This window comes from Numenius arquata, chromosome 19, assembly GCF_964106895.1.
Source record: "Numenius arquata chromosome 19, bNumArq3.hap1.1, whole genome shotgun sequence".
NCBI classification, from domain to species: Eukaryota; Metazoa; Chordata; class Aves; order Charadriiformes; family Scolopacidae; genus Numenius; species Numenius arquata.
Window position 1 is genome coordinate 1,934,853 of NC_133594.1, and position 19,283 is coordinate 1,954,135.

Genomic DNA, 19,283 nt, shown 5'->3' on the forward strand with positions numbered 1-19,283 from the left:
TGACTCACCGGCCGCATGACAAGTCTGGGTGGCCTCAGACCAGTGACCTTTGAGTCCTGTGTATTAGCTCATGGAAACCCAAATCAATAATGACCAGGAAAAGGGAAATACCGGAAGAGGGACAATCCTGGGACAGCCCTGCTGTGGGGCAGAGGGTGAGAGTGGGGATGAGCAGAGGTAGAAGAGCCCAGTGTGGTGGCGGGGGACACCCGTGCCCCCTTGCTCTTCCCCCCCAGCACCCAACCCTGGGTGCAGCCAGGCAGCAAACTCTTCTGGAAAGCATTACTTCACCAAGAAAAGTGTTCAGCGGTGGTGCCCTTGGGCAGAGCGATGCTCAGGCTGAGAGATTAACTCCTTCCCCTGCACGCCTGGGTCTGGGTGGCTTTCTGATCCACCCCATGGCATGTCCTTGGGGTCAGCGCTGCTGGTGTGCCGTCCTGTCCCTTACCCTGGGTGACAGGGAAGGGGTTCTGCACATAGGTGAGCCTTATGCTATGGAGGTGTGGCTTTGCTCAGAAGAGGACCTTGAGCTGTGTCACCGGGTGCTGGGGTGCTCACCCCACCAGAGCCGCTGGCAGCAGCAGGTGGAGGGTGTCAGTGTCACCCTGAGCTCCAGTCCCCTGGAGGCATCTGCTCCTGCATCAAGCCCTGGTTTGGCTCCGACATCCCGCTTTGACGTGTGCCAAGAGGGTGGCGCTCTGCGTTCCTGCAGATGCCGGGACATGTTTCTCCACCCTGGGGATGGATATTTTTTGCTCTGGACACATGGAGTGACTGATGATGAGCAGGAACACGAAGTGTTTCTCTCAGCAGTGGGAGAAAACACGTGCTGAGAGAGGGTGTGGGGTTCTCCGTGTGCTGGTAGAGGCAGCCGGGTGTGGGAGGGGAGCATGGATGTTGTGGGATGCCCCTATCCCGGGGATCTCAAGTTGGGTCACTGAGATGACCTTTGGTGTCATCTCCTCTCTCCAGACACCTCCTCCTGGGCTGCATGAAGGGTTGGAGGCTTTGAGTAACCAGGTCTGGTGGGAGATGTCCCTGCCCAGGGCAGGGGGGTGGAACTAGATGTTCTTTAAGGTCCCTTCTGACCCAAACCATTCTATGATTTCTTGGTGATTTTTGTCCCTGGCATCTAGGGCAGGGTCCGTCCCATAGCATTTTACCAGCCAGAAGTGGGACATCTGGGCTGGTGAAGAAAATTAATCCTAGCAGGCAGCTGCTGAGCCATGCAGAGGTCCACTCCTCTTGTTGGCAGCTGTGGTGGCCTCAGATATCATTGCTGCTGACTTCTGTCCCTGGATATTCGTCATTGCCTCTCTGCTGGAGGTTATCTCCACCACAGCCAACAACGTAGGAGTGCTCCTCAGCCTTTTCTGGGGGGAATTCAGTGGATTTAGGTGAAAGTGCTGCAAGAGGTGAGGTGATGGACTTTGCATGGGAGCAGCTGATGAGATGTCACATCCCTGATAGCGAGTCCATCGTGCGGCACCTCAGGAGGTGTGGTACCAAACACAGGAGCGTGAGAAGGGCTGAGCAGGGTTCGCTGGGGTCATGGCAGGTTGCTCTCCTGAACAGCTCTGCTGTGTGGATTTTAGAGGAACCTGCTATGGAGGAAAAGGGAAGTAGAAGAATAATAGAATCACAGCATGGTTCAGGTTGGAAGGGACCTTAAAGCCCATCCAGTGCCACCCTCTGCCCTGGGCAGGGACACCTCCCACCACACCAGGTTGATCAAAGCCCCATCCAACCTGGCCTTGAACCCCTCCAGGGATGGGGCAGCCACAGCTTCTCTGGGCAACCTGGGCCAAGGTCTCACCACCCTCACAGCAAAGAGTTTCTTCCTAATATCCCATCTCAATCTCCCCTTTTTCAGTGTCAAACCCTTCCCCCTCATCCTATGGCTCCCCTCCCTGATCCAGAGTCCCTCCCCAGCTTTCCTGGAGCCCCTTTAGGGACTGGAAGGGGCTCTAAGGTCTCCCCGGAGCCTTCTCTTCTCCAGGCTGAACCCCCCCAACTCTCTCAGCCTGTCCTCACAGCAGAGGGGCTCCAGCTCTTGCAGCATCTCTGTGGCCTCCTCTGGACACGCTCCAACAGCTCCATGTCCTTCTTGTGCTGAAGACTCCAGAGCTGGACACAGTGCACATCCTCCTCCCCAGTCCCACTCTGGGCAACAGAGGCTCTTTCAGCCAAGGAGGAGATCAGAAATGCAGGCAGCGCCATTAGCGTTGTAATAACAGTAATTAACGCCTTGCCTCTCTACAAGGATTTTCTAGGGAAGCTCACCAGGTGCTGGCTGGGCATTAACTAATTAAAGCAATAGCACCCACTGAAGGGGATGGGTGCCGTGGACTGCAGGGGCTCGCCCTCCCTGCCCTCATCATTCTCCATGGATTGGGGGGAGGATTAAAAGGGAGGAGGTGGCTTAGGAGGGATGGCCCCGAGTCTGCCCTGCTCCCCCAGGGGTGAGGGTTCACGTACAGGGAAGAAGAACGGGTCAAGAGCACCCAGGGAGGCTCATAGGGTCCCCAGGGATGGGAGCTAAAGGGCTTGCACATACCTCTGTGTGCACCGGGGGACAGATTAATGTGCCCGCTCCTGCGCGTGCACGTGTCGGTGCGTGGGAGGCTGCTCCCGCTCGCACACTTCCATCCACACACAAATGCCAGTACGTGGGCTCGCACAGACACAAGCCAGCGCAACACCACCAGGGCTGGAGAAAGCGCTTTGCAGGGAGAGGCTTCAAGAGCTCAAATTGCTCAGTTTATCAAGGAAATTGAGAGGTGTCTCGATTTCGGAGTGTAAGTACCATCAGAAGGAGAAATCACTCAGCGCTAAAGGACTCTTTAATGTCAGAGAAAAATAGAAGGAGAACCAGAAGCTGAAGCCTGCCAAAGTCGGACCAAAAAGCAAGCTGCCGAGGGATATGGCAGGGGTTTTTGTCCCTTGGTGAAGGGCAGTGTCATATCTCTGGTGGCGATGCCTCAGCCAAATTATTCCAGGCACACAGTATGAAGGTAAGCAGGGGACATTTATTATGCTGTTACAGACCCTTAGATTTTATTTTTTTTTCTTGAATGAGACCTGGGATACTGTCTCAGGGCCCAGGGTCATGAAGCACCCACGAGACGGAGCCCAAAGCTGCTGCCTGGTTCCTCACAGAGCCTTGGAACAGGGGTCAGCTCTGTTGTGTGGGCAGTTCCTGATCGCTTACTGCTCTTTTGTCACCAACCCCATGAGCAGGGCTATGGTGGGGCTGGTGGCTCTCCCATCTGGGAGGCTTGGTGCAACCATGGTGGGTACCAGGGAGATGCAGTTCCAGGAGCAGTGAGGAGCTGCTGCAGATCCCAGAGACACTGATATCCCAGCGCTTCATACACCACTGGTGGGACATTTAGCTCCAATGCCACCACGTGCCCTCAGGGAAGCTGCCTCAGTGACCCACAGCCAAGCCCGTGAACCCACGGAAGGGAGAGGGGGGGACCTGCCAGGAGAGGGCGGGTGTGCGGGAAGGTGTGGCTGAATAATGCCCTGTACCTGTGAACAGGTGAAAGGTGTCAGCTTGAAACAAGTGAGTAACTGTTGTTGCTGTTGGTATCAGATGATGTGGTTGACTGGCCAGGGAATCAGCTGAGAAGCGGTGACATACTGAGCAAAGCAGGGAAATGATTTGGAAAGGTAATAAATGTAACATAAATATATCGGTATTAGGGATTTTATATACACACATAGGTATATAGAATAGTTATCAGTGGTGTACGTAGCATAACTACACCAGCAGAGAACCCTCTGTGGGCTTCATGTTCACATGGGTGTATCTTAGTCCAAGGGAGGCTTAAGAAACCTCCGGGGTAGGGGGGGTGTGTGACCCAGCAAGGCCCCCAACAAGTCACTCACTCCCCTCGGTGGGATGGGGGAGAGGTTGGAAAAGCAAAAGCCAAAAATCTTGAGGGTTGAGAGAAAGGCTCCTCATCCCCTTGTAAGGGAGGGGGTAGACAGCAGGGGAGGGCAGGCAGTGCCCTGTGAGACCCCCGTCTCCCCAGCACCCTCACACCCTGAAGCAACAGCGCAGGGGTGGAATGACCTTGCAAACTACAAACGGCCCCAGGGGTAACGTGCCGCTGCCTCACCCAGAAGTGTTCACATCATTAAATCCTGTGTCAGTCACGGCTCAGGTATTCGCGGGTATTTCCGCGCTGCCTCTCCCTGAGGAGTCCTGGGTCCCTCGCTCCGCTGGGCACCACCAGCACAGGGGAAACTGAGGCACGGTCAGGTGGAGCTGGGTCTCCTGTGTGTCACCGGGCACAGCTGCAGGACAACATCTGGAAGGGCAAAGGAGGGAACAGATTTAAGTCACAAGACAATGGCTATGGCTTCATCATGAAGTCTTTTGCATATACATAACAATACTTATATAGGTAGTACAAGACCTGCAGCCGTAGCTGATCCCTTTGTGGGCATATTTTGCCCACATGTGAGAGCTGCTCTCCCGGGGCCCGTGGTCGAAGCCTGTCTGTGCTGCAGGCAGAGCACGGCTCAGGTGTTTTATCAATAAATGCGGTTTTTAATAACGACCATGTTCTTTGTCAAGAATTTTCATGTTCCTTGAAGTCAGGGGAGCTTGATGACATCTGAAAGGAAAATTTTATTCTAAAACCAGGGATGACATTTGGTTGTTCTTTTCCCTCTTCTTAAATTTCCCTTTTAATAAGGGAAGAAGGAGGAAGGGAGAGCAGACAGAACCCAGAGGAAGTGAGATTTCCCACCACCACAACAAACCTTCGGAACAGTTTTTTTTTTAAAAGCAAAACAATAGTCCAAAATAGCAGGAAAGCGAATCTTTCACAGTTTACCAAACATTCTTAGCTTTTTTTTTTTTTTTCTAATACCCGCTCTGAATCTCAGTGCTGGTGACTCCTCACGCAATTAGATAACAGGGGTGACTCTGGGGCACCCACGGGTGAGCAGGGAGCCAGGAATGCACATACACGTTTGACTCTGGTGAGTAAAACCCTCCTGAATCCAGCACCACCGGGCCACGTACAGGGAACTGTGGGTGCGCTGGCACCGCAGCCATCAAATATATTGAATTATACCCATCTAATTATGTCTTACAAACTGCTACGCATGGTGCAGCCACGGCCCGGGGATAGATTAATGCCGTGGCATCGCTGCCAGCCATGACATGAGAAGGGCTCCCGTATTTGTGTCTCAGTGCACGGCGCTTGTCTTGCAGTACTGTCGCTGTGCCACAGCGAGCAGAGCCGTGGCCGGAGCCCGGGCGCCTTTGTTCAGCTCCTGGCGCAGGAATCGCTTTTATTCACGTTGTGACCTTGGGCGAGTGACTCCACCGTCCTTAAAATTAACTTTTCTGCAAACAAGGCGCATAAATCTCCCGGCATCAGGAGAGCTGTGCCGCAGCGTGTGGGGCTCAGTTTTGGTGAAGGCGTGTTTTTTTTCCCGCACTGGGTTGTTTGGTGTGCACCGTCCCTCCGGGGTGAGGCTGATGGTGCTGCCCTAGCGATGGGGTGGCCCCAATGGCACACAAATCTCTGAGTCTTTGGCCACTTTCCATGGGGAAGGGGGTTCAGTAAAACCTGCTGCAGCACGGGGTGCTTTTGCCCCCCTCTCCCCAGCCCCTCAGTTTATTTGTTTTTGCTGGCAGCACTAAACAGGGGCTGCAGAGTCTGATGAAAGAGGCTGTGGGCTCGTCTTACAAAATAAAAAAAAAGAGAAAAGCAGCGTGCGTAGCCTTGCGAAACAAAAGCTAAGGGCAGCAGAAGGAGAGTGGTGTGTGGATGTGTCCCAGGGTACGCCCCGCGGGAGGAGATGAGCTGCTGAAAGCCTTGGCACAAGACCACAGGGGGGTACGTTGCCTGTGACTACACGCAGGCCGGAAAAATAAGAGGTAGCTTTTAAACACCGGAGGAGGGAGGGACTGGAAGAGCTTCCCAGCGGGAGCCCTGTGCGCTGGGAATACACAAAGTCCTTTGGTGATTTATGAGGGGGTTTATACTACCACACTCACCATAAGGGTGGCACGGAGGGTCCTGCAGCCCCGTGTGCCCAGGCTGGTGTCACCGCAGGTCCATGGGAGGATGTCTGTCTGTCTGTCTCTGTCCGGATGGGTCTGGGCTGGGTGTGCTCTGCAGATAAACAGCTGGGTTTATATTTATTCATTCTGCCCGTGTGTGCAGCCTGCTTGGCAGCGGCTGGGAGGCCTCGCCAGGAGGTGCCTGTCCCCAGCGCTGCGTCCGGCATGGGTTTTACAGATGGCTTTTATTCAGTCACACAGTGCTGAGGGGGGACATGGAAGGTGTGATGGAGGGAAGCCCACTGCTTGCCCCCCAGGACACCCCAGCTGGGTCAGACACCTTCACCCCACTGATCTGTGGAGAGCGTGGGGTTGTCGTTTACCCCTCAGGCCCAGTCCCAGGCAGCCATCGAGCCCCCTGTATTTGCCTCTCGCTGGACACTTAAAGCGATTGGGGTTATAAAAATAGGAGGGGGGAGAGGTGACAGCTGGGCTGGGAGAATTACAGGGAGGAGATCAGATTAGAGGGAGCAGGGAGCACCGGGAGGAAAGACGGCCCCATGCTGGGGAAGCCAGCTCCTTCCCTCATGGCCTGGCCCCACAACCAGCTCCTTCCCCCACAGCTCAGTCCCACAAATGGCTCCTTCTTTCATAACACAGCCTGGTCCCACAAGCTGCCCCTTCCCTCACAGCTCAGGCCCACAACCGGCTTCTTCCCTCACAGCACAGCCTGGCCCCACAAGTTGCCCCTTCCCTCACAGCTCAAGCCCACAACTGGCTCCTTCCCTCACAGCTCAGCCCCGCAACCACCTCCTTCCCTCATGGCCTGGACCCACACACTGCCCCTTCCCTCATGGCCTGGACCCACACACTGCCCCTTCCCTCACAACCCAGACCCACAACCACCTCCTTCCCTCACAGCACAGCCTGGACCCACAACTGGCTCCTTCCCTCATAGCACAGCTCAGCCCCACAAGCTGCCCCCTCCCTCACAGCCCAGACCCACAACCACCTCCTTCCCTCAGAACCCGGCTACACAACCGGTTCCTTCCCTCACAGCACAGCCTGGACCCACAAGCTGTCCCTTCCCTCAGAAAACAGTCCAACCCCACCAGTTGCCTCATCTCTCACAACCCAGCCCCACAACCGGCCCCTTCCCTCATAGCACAGCTCAGCCCCACAAGCTGCCCCTTCCCTCACAGCTCAGCCCCACAACCGGCCCCTTCCCTCACAGCTCAACCCCACAACTGGCTCCTTCCCCCACAGCTCAGCCCCACAACCACCTCCTTCCCTCATGGCCTGGACCCACACGCTGCCCCTTCCCTCACAACCCAGACCCACAACCACCTCCTTCCCTCACAGCACAGCCTGGACCCACAAGCTGTCCCTTCCCTCAGAAAACAGTCCAACCCCGGACTTTTGAGGCACCCTGAGTGCCCTGACTGAGGCACCCACCAGTTGCCTCATCTCTCACAACCCAGCCCCACAACCGGCCCCTTCCCTCATAGCACAGCTCAGCCCCACAAGTTGCCCCTTGCCTCACAGCTCAGCCCCACAACCGGCTCCTTCCCTCACAGCTCAGCCCCACAACCGGATCCTTCCCTCACAGCTCAGCCCCACAACCAACTTCTTCACTCGCGGCACAGCTCAGACCCACAAGCTGCCCTTTCCCTCCCGGCCCGGTCCCTGCAGGCCCGCCCGGGCCGGGGCGGGCGGAGGCGGGGCGGGGCGGAGCCGGCCCGCCGGGGCAGGGACGTCGCGGGCCGGCGCGGCTCGGCTGGGCTCGGCGCGGAGGGGAGCGGGGCGGCAGGTAGCGCTGCCGGCGGAGCGGGCCGGGCCGGGCCGGTGGGGACGGCGGGGCCATGGGGAAGGTGCAGCTCTTCGAGATCCGGCTGGGCGAGAGCCGCGTCGTCTACAGCCCCGGCGAGCCGCTGGCCGGCACCGTCACCGTGCGCCTCTCGGGCTCGCTGCAGTACCGAGGTGAGCCCGCGGCCTGCCCGCCGCCTCCCGCCGCGGGGGTGCCCCCTGCCCGCCGCCTCCGGTGGGTGGGACGGGACGGGTCCCCGCCGCCCGCGGGGCCCGAGGGCGGTGCGGGTACCCCGGGGACCGTGGGGGGCTGTGGGGGCCCGGGGGGGCTGGTGCTGGGGAGGGGGGGTCGCGGAGAGGAGCCGGGAGGAGCCGGGTCCCCCCCCCCCCCCCCCGCGGCGTTGGGGACCGGGTGTTTGGGGGCCTGCACCTCGCTTCTCCCCCTCCTGCCAGGATAGGAGCAACCTGCTGAATTATTTCCTCCTCTGTTTCCTCTTACTTTTTCCTCCCATCCCATAAAAAAAACAAAAAACCACAACCCAAACACACACCCTCCCCCCCCCCCCCCCGGCCACCCCTAAAATAAAGCCCAGCACGGGCTTGTTTCACAGGAGCCTCTGAAGCTGGCGTGTCCCCAGGGTGGTGGCACCGGGGGTGGCCGAGGAACCTGACCTCCGCATCCAGCCTTTCCCACAACCCTGTGGCCTCCCCGGGCTGCTGGCATCACCGTCGTGGTGGCCCCTGAACACCGGGCCCTGGTGCTCCTGGGTCTGATGGGTGCCAAAATGTGTATTTTTTTATGGCAGGGCGCTGGGAGGCGGCCGGGAGGAGACAGGCGGTGGGGTGTCCTGGCTGGTGGGGTGTCCTGGCTGGTGGCTGGCCCAGCAGGAAGGGGTGCTTGCCCGTTTGCGAGCACAGTCCTCAGCGAGCAACCATTTCATAACGTCTGGAATGAACTTGAACGTCCAGGCTGGGCACAGCGTGTGCAGGGAGAGCGTGGCAGGCAGCAGTGGTCTCCGCCGTGTCTGTGCTGCAGCAGGTATCGGGGTACGTGGGTGGCTGTTGCTCCCAGTGAGACCCTGGCCGTGCTGGTGGCTGGTGCGGTCCGTCAGGGCAGAGGGACGGGGATGGGTTCAAGGAAATCAAGCTGCTGGGTTCAGGTCTTCCAAACTGGGAACTTGCTTCCCCACCCTGGCAAGTCATTCGCGTTTACAAGTTAGTTTTGTGCTGTGGAAATACAAACTGATGCGCTGTTTTCCCTGAGGTTGTCTTGCTTCTCCTTTGTGCATGCTTCTTGCTTTATAACAAATTATTGAGGGGGGAAAAAAGGACCAAAGAACATAAAATGCAAAGCCTTGGAAACAGAAACATCACCCTGGGTGATGGTGCCTGTGCTTGCCCATGTCTTGCTTTTGCGAGCACCTCTCCCAGTTGTCTGCAGCAGCTTTTTGGAAGCTTCCTCAGGAAAAATATATCTAGGACAAGCACAGACTTGTAGCCTGTTTAACTCGTGTCAGAGCAAAACAGTTGCACATCCAGCGTTCATCTCTTTGGAGGGTACTCCCAGCTGTACTTCTTCCAGCAAAGGCATTCTTAATGAAGTGTGGCTGACTTCCACCCTTGGCCCACGCCATTGACTTCCACTGCTCTTCCTGAAGATGCCTCTTGGGTGAGATGAGAGCGTTTGGCCTCAGAGGGCTTGGTTGTGCTGGTCCTTGTGTTGCCAGCTGGCTGGGACTGGCCATGGCTACACCTCGCTGTTGTCTGTACAGCTCCCATCTCGGAGAAGAGCTGCTGGGTTCTCCTCTGCACCGCATCTCCTTTGCTTCCCGGTGTGGTGCAACTGCTTGTGGTGGGGAAGGAGGAAAGTGTCTTTTTGTTCTGGACATTCTTTCTGCTTCCTTATTGCTCTGACTCGGAAACTTTGGGGTTGGGGGTAATTACTGGTCCTGCAGCCTGGAGGGGTTTTGCTCTCTGGTGTTTGATGCTCATGCAGGGATTTTGGTAAGAAGCTGGGGCAGCTTCTGGCTCTCTAGGAGAGCTGGCAGAAGCATTGAGCCAAAATCTGAGGTGGGCTGTGTGTGGCTGTTCCTTCTGCTTCTGTGCAGAGGTGACCTGAGTGGCTGTTTTGGGCTGAGGGCCCTGCAAACTGGCTTCACCAGCTGGGGCAGAAACTTCCCATAACTGGTGTCGGAACCTGCCCAAATAAGTTGTGTTGGGATGACATCAACGGCTGCAGAGCATGAGGTGACTCTGCTGCGTGTCCCCCCTGCTGCCCTGTGTCTCATGGTCTCTGCTGTTTAAACCCTCCACGTTGGGGCTGGGGATCTCTCTGATGGGCTCCTTCCTTGTGGCTGAAGGAAGTGTCTTGCCCTCAGAGGAGAAGGCTTGTGTAGCTGCTGAAACATCCTTCGTGGTGTGACAGCAGGCAACTACTTGCTGGAAAGAGATCTGAAAGGGACTTCTCAGCCCTGTGGAGCTCCACGGGCTCGGCAACAGAGGAATCACAACCTCTGACATGCTGGGGTGTGGAGAGAGGTGGGTGGCGTCAACTTGTTTTATGTAATATATGCACCTGCGCCTTCTGTGACCAGCAATGGCTTCTCAGACTAATAAGCAGGAGAAGACACGAAGTCCTCGCCCATTGCAGCTCCGAGGCTTGGTGCTTTCCATTTCCTGAGCCGGACCAGTTCTGGCGCGGTGGCTTCTCTCTCTGTTGTGGTTTTGGAGATCACACGTGCAAACAAGCCTGTGGATGACTGCTTCACACGGTAACTCCTTTGATGGCTCTTGGAAATTGCACCTTCTGAAAAGTGGACAATGCAAACAAACACAGCTCGTTCTGCCTTGCTAAACGCACCAGAAATCTTGGGTCATAGGAAAGCGTAACTGCAGACACACCTTTTGGGATCTTAAATGGTCCCACCTACGCTGTCTTCTGTGCCAGCCCTGCTGACGAGCAGTCATGGCTCTTCGGCAGCACGTCTTCTGCAGCTGACCCTGCGGCAGCGTCACGAATGACTACTGGCCTTTAGTGACCATCACGAATGATGCCTGGCCGTTGGTGACCCAGGCAGACCTTCTTGGGAGGCACACGTCTCCCCGGGGGCTGTGCCAGGCTGCGGGTCCTTTCCCGAAAACTTCCGAGCCTCGAGGGAGAACGCTGATGGGAATGCCGAATTCCTAATCATTGTGTGCCTGGCTCACTGGGTAAATCATCAAACACGAGTGTACAAAGAGTAATTAATCTTAACAGGAAGCTGGCGCTGGGTCAGCTGGAGGTGGAGGTAATTTGGGGGGAGGGAGGAGGGAAGTAAGTTCGTTGGGAGCAGGGCGGGCAGCCCCGGTCGCTGGCAGGAGCGGGCTGGAACAAAGGCTTGTGCTGCTGGGGGATGCTGCAGCACTTTCCTCTCAACTCAGCGGCTTCCAGGAGCCGTGCAGATTATTTCGGTCCTGCTGCCTGCCATTTAGCGAGGCTTCTTGCGGGCAGGAGTGTAATGTTAAAATAACAGCCCTCTCTCCCGGGTCACTAAGAGTAAAGAAGCTGCAAGTGCTTTCTGGGGCAGATTTCAGCACTTTGCTGTTCTCCACTCTGTTATTTAGCTGTCCAGGTTTATTATTCAGTGATGACTTGACTTTAAATTCACTCCCTTGACCTACAAAGCTCCAGACACAAGTACCTACGTCTGCTCGTGCTCTACAAGTACCCAGGTACATAATTCCCATTTCTGCAGAGCAGAAGTCATAATTTTCTTCTCTAATCTTAAATGCAGTAAATATTCTTACTTCTCATATGGAGAACCGAGAAAGCTGGTGATGAAGAAGGGGGTTGAAAAGCAGGTCATTCGAATCCCAAGTCGTATGTCCAAACTGAAAGATGACTTCTGTTTCCCTAGGAGAGCAGTGGGAAGAAGTTTGGGTTTGGCTAACACGTAAGGTGGTTCTGACGTGCCCTTCCTGGGGAAAAGAGGTGACACCATGTTGGCCACAATCCTGTGCACCGCTTGACCTCTGAAATGGAGGAGGATGTTGGTCCTGCAGAAAGGCTGTGGGCTGCTTAGGAAAGTGATGTTGAAAGGATGGATTCTGTCCCTGGTTGGCAGTCTGAGGTGGAAGCCTGTCTTCTGTAAGGGCAGATTTGACATTTCTGTGCTTGGCAGCGTGTGTCACCTGTAAGTCATCAGGGTGGAAGAGACCCCAGGGCTGGTCCCTGCTTCGGGGTGCAGTGTGGCACGGGAGCGCGGTGCCTGCAGGCCACCTACAGACCCAGTGGGTTCGGCAGGCAGGAGTGGATCCAAAGCTGTTACTGTCCCCGGCGGTACCGGCAGTGCCCAGTGATGTCCTCGAGCCGTCTGGTATCTGCTGGTGGTGGTGAGTGCAGGATGAGGCAGTGATGTGCAGGAATGCTCGTGTATCGCTCCGCAGCATCACCCCGGCCGGCTGGATGGCTCCTGCTGCAGGGGAAGTGGATTAACTTTCTTTTCTCATTGTCTGGAGTGAGACAGCAGGGAGCTGTGTGGCCAAGTCTGTCTGAGGCTGTGGAACAAAAGAGGGATTTCTGCTCTCCTGGCTGGCTTGCTGCTAGAGCTGCGACTCCTCTGGAGTCAATAACTAATCACGAGATTGGTGTGTGTCTCATCGCTGCAGTGCGTGCCTCTCCCCGCTGCTCCCCCCCTGCCCGTGCACCGCTTGTGCTCTTCTGAAAAAACTCAATGTTTGCTGCTTTCCTTGGCGAGGAGACGTGCTGCGGCCTCCCCGCTCTTGTTTAACAAAATGGGAGAACAAGTGGAGCGGAGTTCTGTCCGTCTGATTTGCTTCCAAGTGTGACAAACGGGGTGTGAGCGCTTATTCCTTCCCTGGAGCAGCCCGGAGCTGGCAGAGACGCAGCTTATCTTTTTGGGGCTGGAGTCAGGTAGGCAGCAGGGAGGCTCCCTGGCTGGAAGGAAGGAATCTGTGGATTTACATCCCTCTCTGGAGGCGGCTCCCCATCTTCAGCATGGCCCCGCAGGCAGGTTTGGGCAAGGGGGAGCTGCCGGGGAGGGTGGTGGCCCCTCTGCCAAGGGAGGTGTGGGTGCGTGGACGGGCATGCTCCGCTCGTAGCATGTTGTGGAATACCTGTTGCTGAAAGTCATCCTTGAGGAAGAAATACATCTGTAGAAGCCACATAGCTACCGCCGGACTTGGCCAAGTCTTGTGAGAGGCTCTCGCAGCCAGGAAGAGTAGGACGGACACGCAGACCATCCTCGGCCAGAGAAGGGTGTGCTTGGACTCTTCCAAGAGAAGAAGGGTGGTTGGGTTGTGCTGCGAGGCTGCTGCAGACCCGACCTGTGCCAAAGCATAGAGAAAGGTGCTCTGCCAGGCATTGGGGCAAGTCTTTTCTCCTCCTGCTTGCAGCAGATGCTCCTGAAAGGGCCTGGCAAGCACACTAGGGGCTGGGTTTTGGTTTGATGCCTCTTTTCTCCAGGGCTGATTGCCGAGATATCCAAGGTACAGCCTTTAGGCTACTGCCGTGACCTCTGAAGTCTGACAGGGATTGCTGTGGAAGTTAATTACCTCTTTGTGCTGCTCTTAAAAATCTGTCACTCTCCAAACCTCTGGTGTGGAAGTGCAAAGTGCTTAGGAGAGGACAAAATGAGCAGAGGACCGGACTGCTGCCAGTCAGCGGATTTTTCTCTCGTGCAGGGTTGTGCCTGCGTGTGCTCTGAGTCCCTGCGTCAGGCTTAGCATCTGACGCGGGAGGTGAAATGGCTTCAGACCACAGCAATGTGCCGGCTTCTGCCTCCTTGTGATGGCTTTTAAACAGCAACTCCACATCCCCCGGCTCTCTTTGGCCAATTAAAACTAGCTGATGGGGTGCCAGTGTCAAGTGTGAGCTGGGGTGTTTTGCTGTGAATAGAGGCTTTTCACCAGAAAATGCTGATCTGTGGCCGGGCACTGCTTTGTCCAGCATCAGGTACTGCCTTCAGAAGAGTGGTCAGTGCCACGTGGTTACATCTGAACCACAGCAAACTCCTGCGGGTGTTTCAGGCCCCTGAGATGCTGAGTGATGGCGGTGGAGGAGATATGGGGGTGTCCTGAGGTAAGGATGGATGCTGCTTTTGACCCCCTCAACAAGGTGAGGGTGGTAAACCGGTACCAGTCTGGAATTATTCGGAGACCTAGTGTAAAAACACCCTGACCTTTGTGCACCTTTAATCTTTATTACCAAATATCCGCAGCAAAAAGGCTGTTTCCAAGAAGCGTGAATCATTTCTGGAGCACTAATGCTTATAACTTCCAACCCTTTGTTCTTGCTGATGGGACCGTGCTCTCGGTCCTTCTGGTTCCAGCAGCTCAGTCCAGAGGTAACGATGCTGCAGCAGCTTGGTGTCCATCCATCCCTCCCGAACCCACCTGAATCCCGAATGCTCCCTGCAATAAGACTTGAATAAAACTGGCTGGGAAGGCAACATCTCCAGGGCGGATGTCTCAGGATGTGGGTATCATTTGGTGCCTTCTTGATGGGGAGCGTCACCGTGGGACTGAATGTCAGGTCCAGGGGTTTTGCTCTCTGTCCTGAATGCTTCGTTTTCTGTCTGTTTGGACCCCTGCAGGTGTCCAGCCTGACCATGAGGACTTACCAACTTGTAGTACTCTGAGCATAGTGGGGATTTGTTATGTATCTTGTGCTGTGATAATAACGAGAACACAAGTTGCTTTCCCAAACTGATGATCGTGCTATAAATAGAGAATCCAGCTGCTTGCGTTGAATGGCATCAAAGGAAATCATAGGAGCAGCTCTTATGCAGAATGAAGTGGATTCTGGCTGCTTTCTCCGAAGATGCTGGGGCTGGGGGAGGGGGATTTCTTGACAACCCAGACATGTGAAAGCGGTGCTCGAGAGCTCGCCGTGGTGTGTGAAATCTTTGGCGGGGAGCAGGCGAGGCGGCTGGGGTTTCCCACCGCCCCGTCCCACACTGTGCCTTCCTGCCTCCCCACCGGAGACCCTGCCCGCACCAGTACCTGGGCGAGATGAGGAGTCACTAAATGCAGGGTTGCTTTACTTCTTATAAACAGGGCTTTTCAGGAAAAGGAGCTTGAAACCTCCCCTGTTAGGAGGAAGTGAGCTGGCTCAGGGCTCGTGCCTGGGAGCCGCAGCAGAGCTAAATCACTTGGAGGTGTCTCAGCAAATTCTAGCCGCTGAGTTGTGAGTCGGGTGCCTGGAGCGGGAGGATGGGTGAGAGTCTTAGTGCAGAGTTACTCACAGTTGCTTGTCTTCCATATTCTTCTCTCCTGGTATGTGGGCTCCAACCCCTAACGCCAAAACTGTTGTTTCCAGGATGGCCGTGCAGTCCTGAACTTGCTGCTTTAGTCCTCCTCAGTGCCTTGGAGACAGAGGCTTGCTCAGGACCTCTTGTTATGGCAATACTGTCTGTGCTGAACCCTTTCAGCCCCAGGTGCATGTGGTGGTGGGTGTCCAGCCTCAAGCAGGCCTTTTTCTGGCTGACAAGGTGCTGAGATGACTTTGTGGGTGCTCTTCTCTGAGGACAGGGAGTGATTGCTGAGGAGTTCATACCCAGGAGCATCCCTGAAGCCCCAGGAGGTGATGAGGGAGCATCACCTCCTCTCCTGAAGATCTGCGTTCCATCTGCAGGGCTGGCCGCTGCTGAGAAGACCAGGCCACCCATGTCAGGCCGTGTTTTGGGTCGTAGTGAGGGTCTGCCAAAATGAGCATCAGGCACCAGGGCTTGTCCGAGTCTTAACTCCTGGACAAGTGTATCTGAGAGTCTCCGAAGAAAATGTGTGTGACTCAGTCCCACAGCAGAGTCTGGCCCACAAGAGCCCTTGTGCTCCGGCATTACAGTAAGCCTGTTAAGCATGAATTTCCAGAACACTTTGAAGCCTTTATTTAGAAAGAGCCTGAAAAAGGGAGTAGGCTCTGGTGAATCAACCTCTTTGTGGAAAGCAGAGAAACCTGATCAGTCGGCTGTTTATCTGCCTGCAGTGGCTTTTGCACCCAGCGTGGAGGGGGTGATGCTCCCACGGCGGGGACAGAGGGGCTGTCTGGGGGGGAGAGCTCGTTAAACCTGCTCTGGGGTGTGGGAAGAACAGAGCAGGGCTGGCAGTGGTCGCAAACAGAGGTGTGTTCCCAGGACATCAGAGAGCTCAGCTTCCCTGGCTGTTCCTTGTGTCGGGAGAATCGCCAGCTCCTTCTGCCAGTGAGGTGGGAGAAGGTGCCTGGGTTCGCACTTGCTGGGAAAGAGTTTGTCAATGAGTTTAAAGGGGCAGTATATTACAGCGTGGACCTCACTGGTTTTAAAGCACCCAGCGAATGCCTCCTGGGACCTGCCGGGCTGTGTGGTAGACTGTGGTGGGGTTTCTTGCCCAGTTCTTCCTTTTTTAGACAGCCAAGTCAAGTGTACGGGAATATCTTAACTGCTTTGGCCTAAAGTAGTGCTAAGTGCTGGGTGGAAACCTATTTCAGTTTGGGCAGGCTGTTAAAAAAGAGGTTCCTCTCTTGTGTTTCAGCGCTGCTCAGCCCGAGGAAGGGTGGCTGTGGTCCCTGGCTGGATGACGTGTTGAGAGCTGGCGTCCCTCAGCATTCCTGTGAGCCAGGGCGAGCTGCTGGCTCTGCTCCACTTGCCTGGCTGCACGTTGGGCATGGGGGGCTTGCATTCCCCTCCCACCTGGCTCTTCTAGGGGCCAAACACTGAAGATTAAGAGCTCTGACTGCTTATGTATGCACAGCCTTGTTCTGCTTTGAAGAGCACAGCTTGCTTACACTGAGGTTGCCCAGGGCTCACAAAAGCAAGTTTAGGTTTCCTGGATCCCCTGAGAAAGATGACGGTAAATTAGGAGCTGCCTGGTTCAGGGGATCATGAGTAAACCTTGCATGGACCTCCCCGGGATTCTAAACACGAGATGTTTCTGCACCGAGCTGGCAGCATCTGCTGCTCAGAGGAGCCCGTGCTGGCAGGCAGGGCTGGGATACCCGCTCTGAGCCCAGGAGCTGGGCTGTACCGAGCCCTGTGCAGGAGGGAGGATGAGGAGGAGAGAGCACAGGCAGTGGCAGAGATCGTGTTATTTGCTGGCATCTGCTGGGTAAGAAGCTGAGCTGCTCTTGGCCAGCGTGAGACTTGCTGCAAACCCTGCCTGGAGCTTGGTCCCGTCCTAGTAGAAGTGCAGCCTGCTCTCCTGTGGACGGGGCAAAGAGAAGTGTCTCTCCAGCACAGCTCTAGAAGGAGGGCAGGCACACTCTGTCCAGAGAAGCGGAAAGGAAAGATGTTTCTTGAGACTGAAAGTTGGCTTCACACACCAGAGCAGTTAAAGATCCAGATGAAAGGCTGCCGCTATCTCCTCCAGCCTTCTGCTCCTCTGCAGCCTCTTTGCATTTCCCCTCTGATGCTTGGGGAGATGGGTGTTAGGAGAGGAGGCTGTGAGTGCTGGCAGTGCGGCTGAGGTGGGCGGCTGGCATGGAGGTTTCCATAGTGAGCTGTGAGATCTGCCTCTCCCTGCCAAATCCTTGGTTTCCCTCAGTGCCTCCCGTACCGCTGTCTGATCTGGCTGTTTCCAGCGCTCAGGGGCCTCTGCATCTGCCATCCTGGCCTGGGAGGAAGAGGCTGGTCCCTCAGGACGCTATGGTGGTGCTCGGTTGCTCTCCTTGCACAAGGACCCGGGGGCTGGCTTCACCAGCCCCTGCCCTGTGCATTGCATGGAGTGGTTCTGCTGGGTCACGTTGCCTGTTTACGATGGGGCAAGAGTTTGGGCTCCTAAAACTGGTCCAAGGTACAACTTTTCTCCTTCCCCGCATCCTCTGTAGCCACCATGGAGGGTCCCAGCCCGGGCTGTTGCTGCAGGAAGCCTGTAGGCTGGCAGCCTGGCTCCAGTTTCTCCAGTGGGGAGGCCAGGGTAGGTGACACAGCAAGGGGACTGATGGCTGTGGGGCTCTACACCCCTGCCAGACCCCATGCACCGACCTGGCCGTTAGGGTGCAACCACCTCTGTCCTTGTGGGGTCTCAAGGCAGAGCGACCCTGTTCCTCCCCACCTCTCTTCCCAGGCCGTTTGGATGACTGGGACCTACATCACCCTGAAGCTTCAAAACAAAGTAACTTGTCCTTTTTTTGCAAGAGCCGGTTTTGGAGAAAGGACGTGCTCGGGGAGTCCTTTCTGGAGCAGCGAGGGGGCTGTGGTGGCAGCAGCGTGGCAGAGATCGGGGTGAAGGGCTGGATGGGGTGCAAGCCCACGGCTCGGCCCCTGCCTGCAGATGCTGCGGCGTTTGGTGCCTGTTGCTAAGGAGCTGTGGTTGCCTTTGGCAGCAGAACCGGCAAATCCAATGCACAAACTTTGTGGCACGTGGCCGTCCCCCTCCCGCAGCCCCGGTGGCCTTGTTTGCCGGTGAGTTTTCCACCCGCAGCCCAACGTGTGCGGAGAGAGGCTTGTTAAATGTGCTCAACCTGGGATTTTGTTCCAGATGTTTGAGATGACCCCCTTCCTCCGAGGGCAGCCAGCGTGCTGATAAAACACCGGGATGCTATAAATAAACCTGTCAGCTCTGCGAGGGAGGAAAAGCCTTCGGTTTGAACAGGTTCTAAACAGGAGCCCGAGAGTTTGCTTTCTTCCCTTGGGATGTGTGTTGACCCCTGGTTTCAGGGAGGAGCTGGAAATGCAGGTTTCCCTGTTGCTCTCAACCTGATGGAAGAAAGCGCTTTCAGAGGGGAGAGGATTGACCTGCCTGGGAGAGGACTTGGAGAAGATTTGCTGCTGTGCTTTTCTCCAGACACAGGCCTGCTGGATCTCCCTTTGGAGACTTCTGCATTTGCTAGAGTGAGGACCCCACCTGGAGTCCTGTGTCCAGCTTTGGAGTCCTCAACACAGGAAGGACGTGGACCTGTTGTTTCGGGTCCAGCAGAGGGCCACGAAGATGATCAGAGGGATGGAGCACCTCCCCTATGAAGACAGGCTGAGAGAGCTGGGGTTGTTCAGCCTGGAGAAGAGAAGGCTCCGGGGAGACCTCATAGCAGCCTTCCAATATCTGAAGGGAGCCTCCAGGAGAGCCGGAGAGGGACTCTTTGTCAGGAGATGTAGTGACAGGACAATGGGTAATGGTTTTAAATTGGAAGAGGGGAGATTTAGATTAGATACCAAAAAGAAATTCTTTCCTGTGAGGGTGGTGAAGCACTGGAACAGGTTGCCCAGGGAAGTTGTGGCTGCCCCATCCCTGGAAGTGTTTTAAGGCCAGGCTGGATGGGGCTTTGAGCAACCTGCTCTAGTGGAGGTGTCCCTGCCCATGGCAGGGGGGTTGGAACCAGATGATCTTTAAGGTCCCTTCTGACTCTAACCATTCTGTGATTCTGTATGTCGATGCTACCTGCATGGACGTGTCCCTTCTCGCCCTAGGATGGACTCTGGCTAAAATAACTCATGTGTAGCCAAAATAATGGCTCTGGGTTGCTTTGCCCGTGTAG

At 55.8% G+C, this 19,283-nt stretch overlaps 1 protein-coding gene across 1 annotated transcript in view; it reads left to right on the forward strand.

Moving 5' to 3' along the window:
• The first annotated feature begins 7,893 nt into the window (after positions 1–7,893).
• ARRDC1 (arrestin domain containing 1) overlaps positions 7,894–19,283 on the forward strand; it is a 36,999-nt gene continuing 25,609 nt past the window's right edge. The window contains exon 1 of the mRNA XM_074161279.1: positions 7,894–8,011. Coding sequence (XP_074017380.1) covers positions 7,894–8,011 — 118 coding nt within the window. The remainder of the gene's footprint in view (positions 8,012–19,283) is intronic.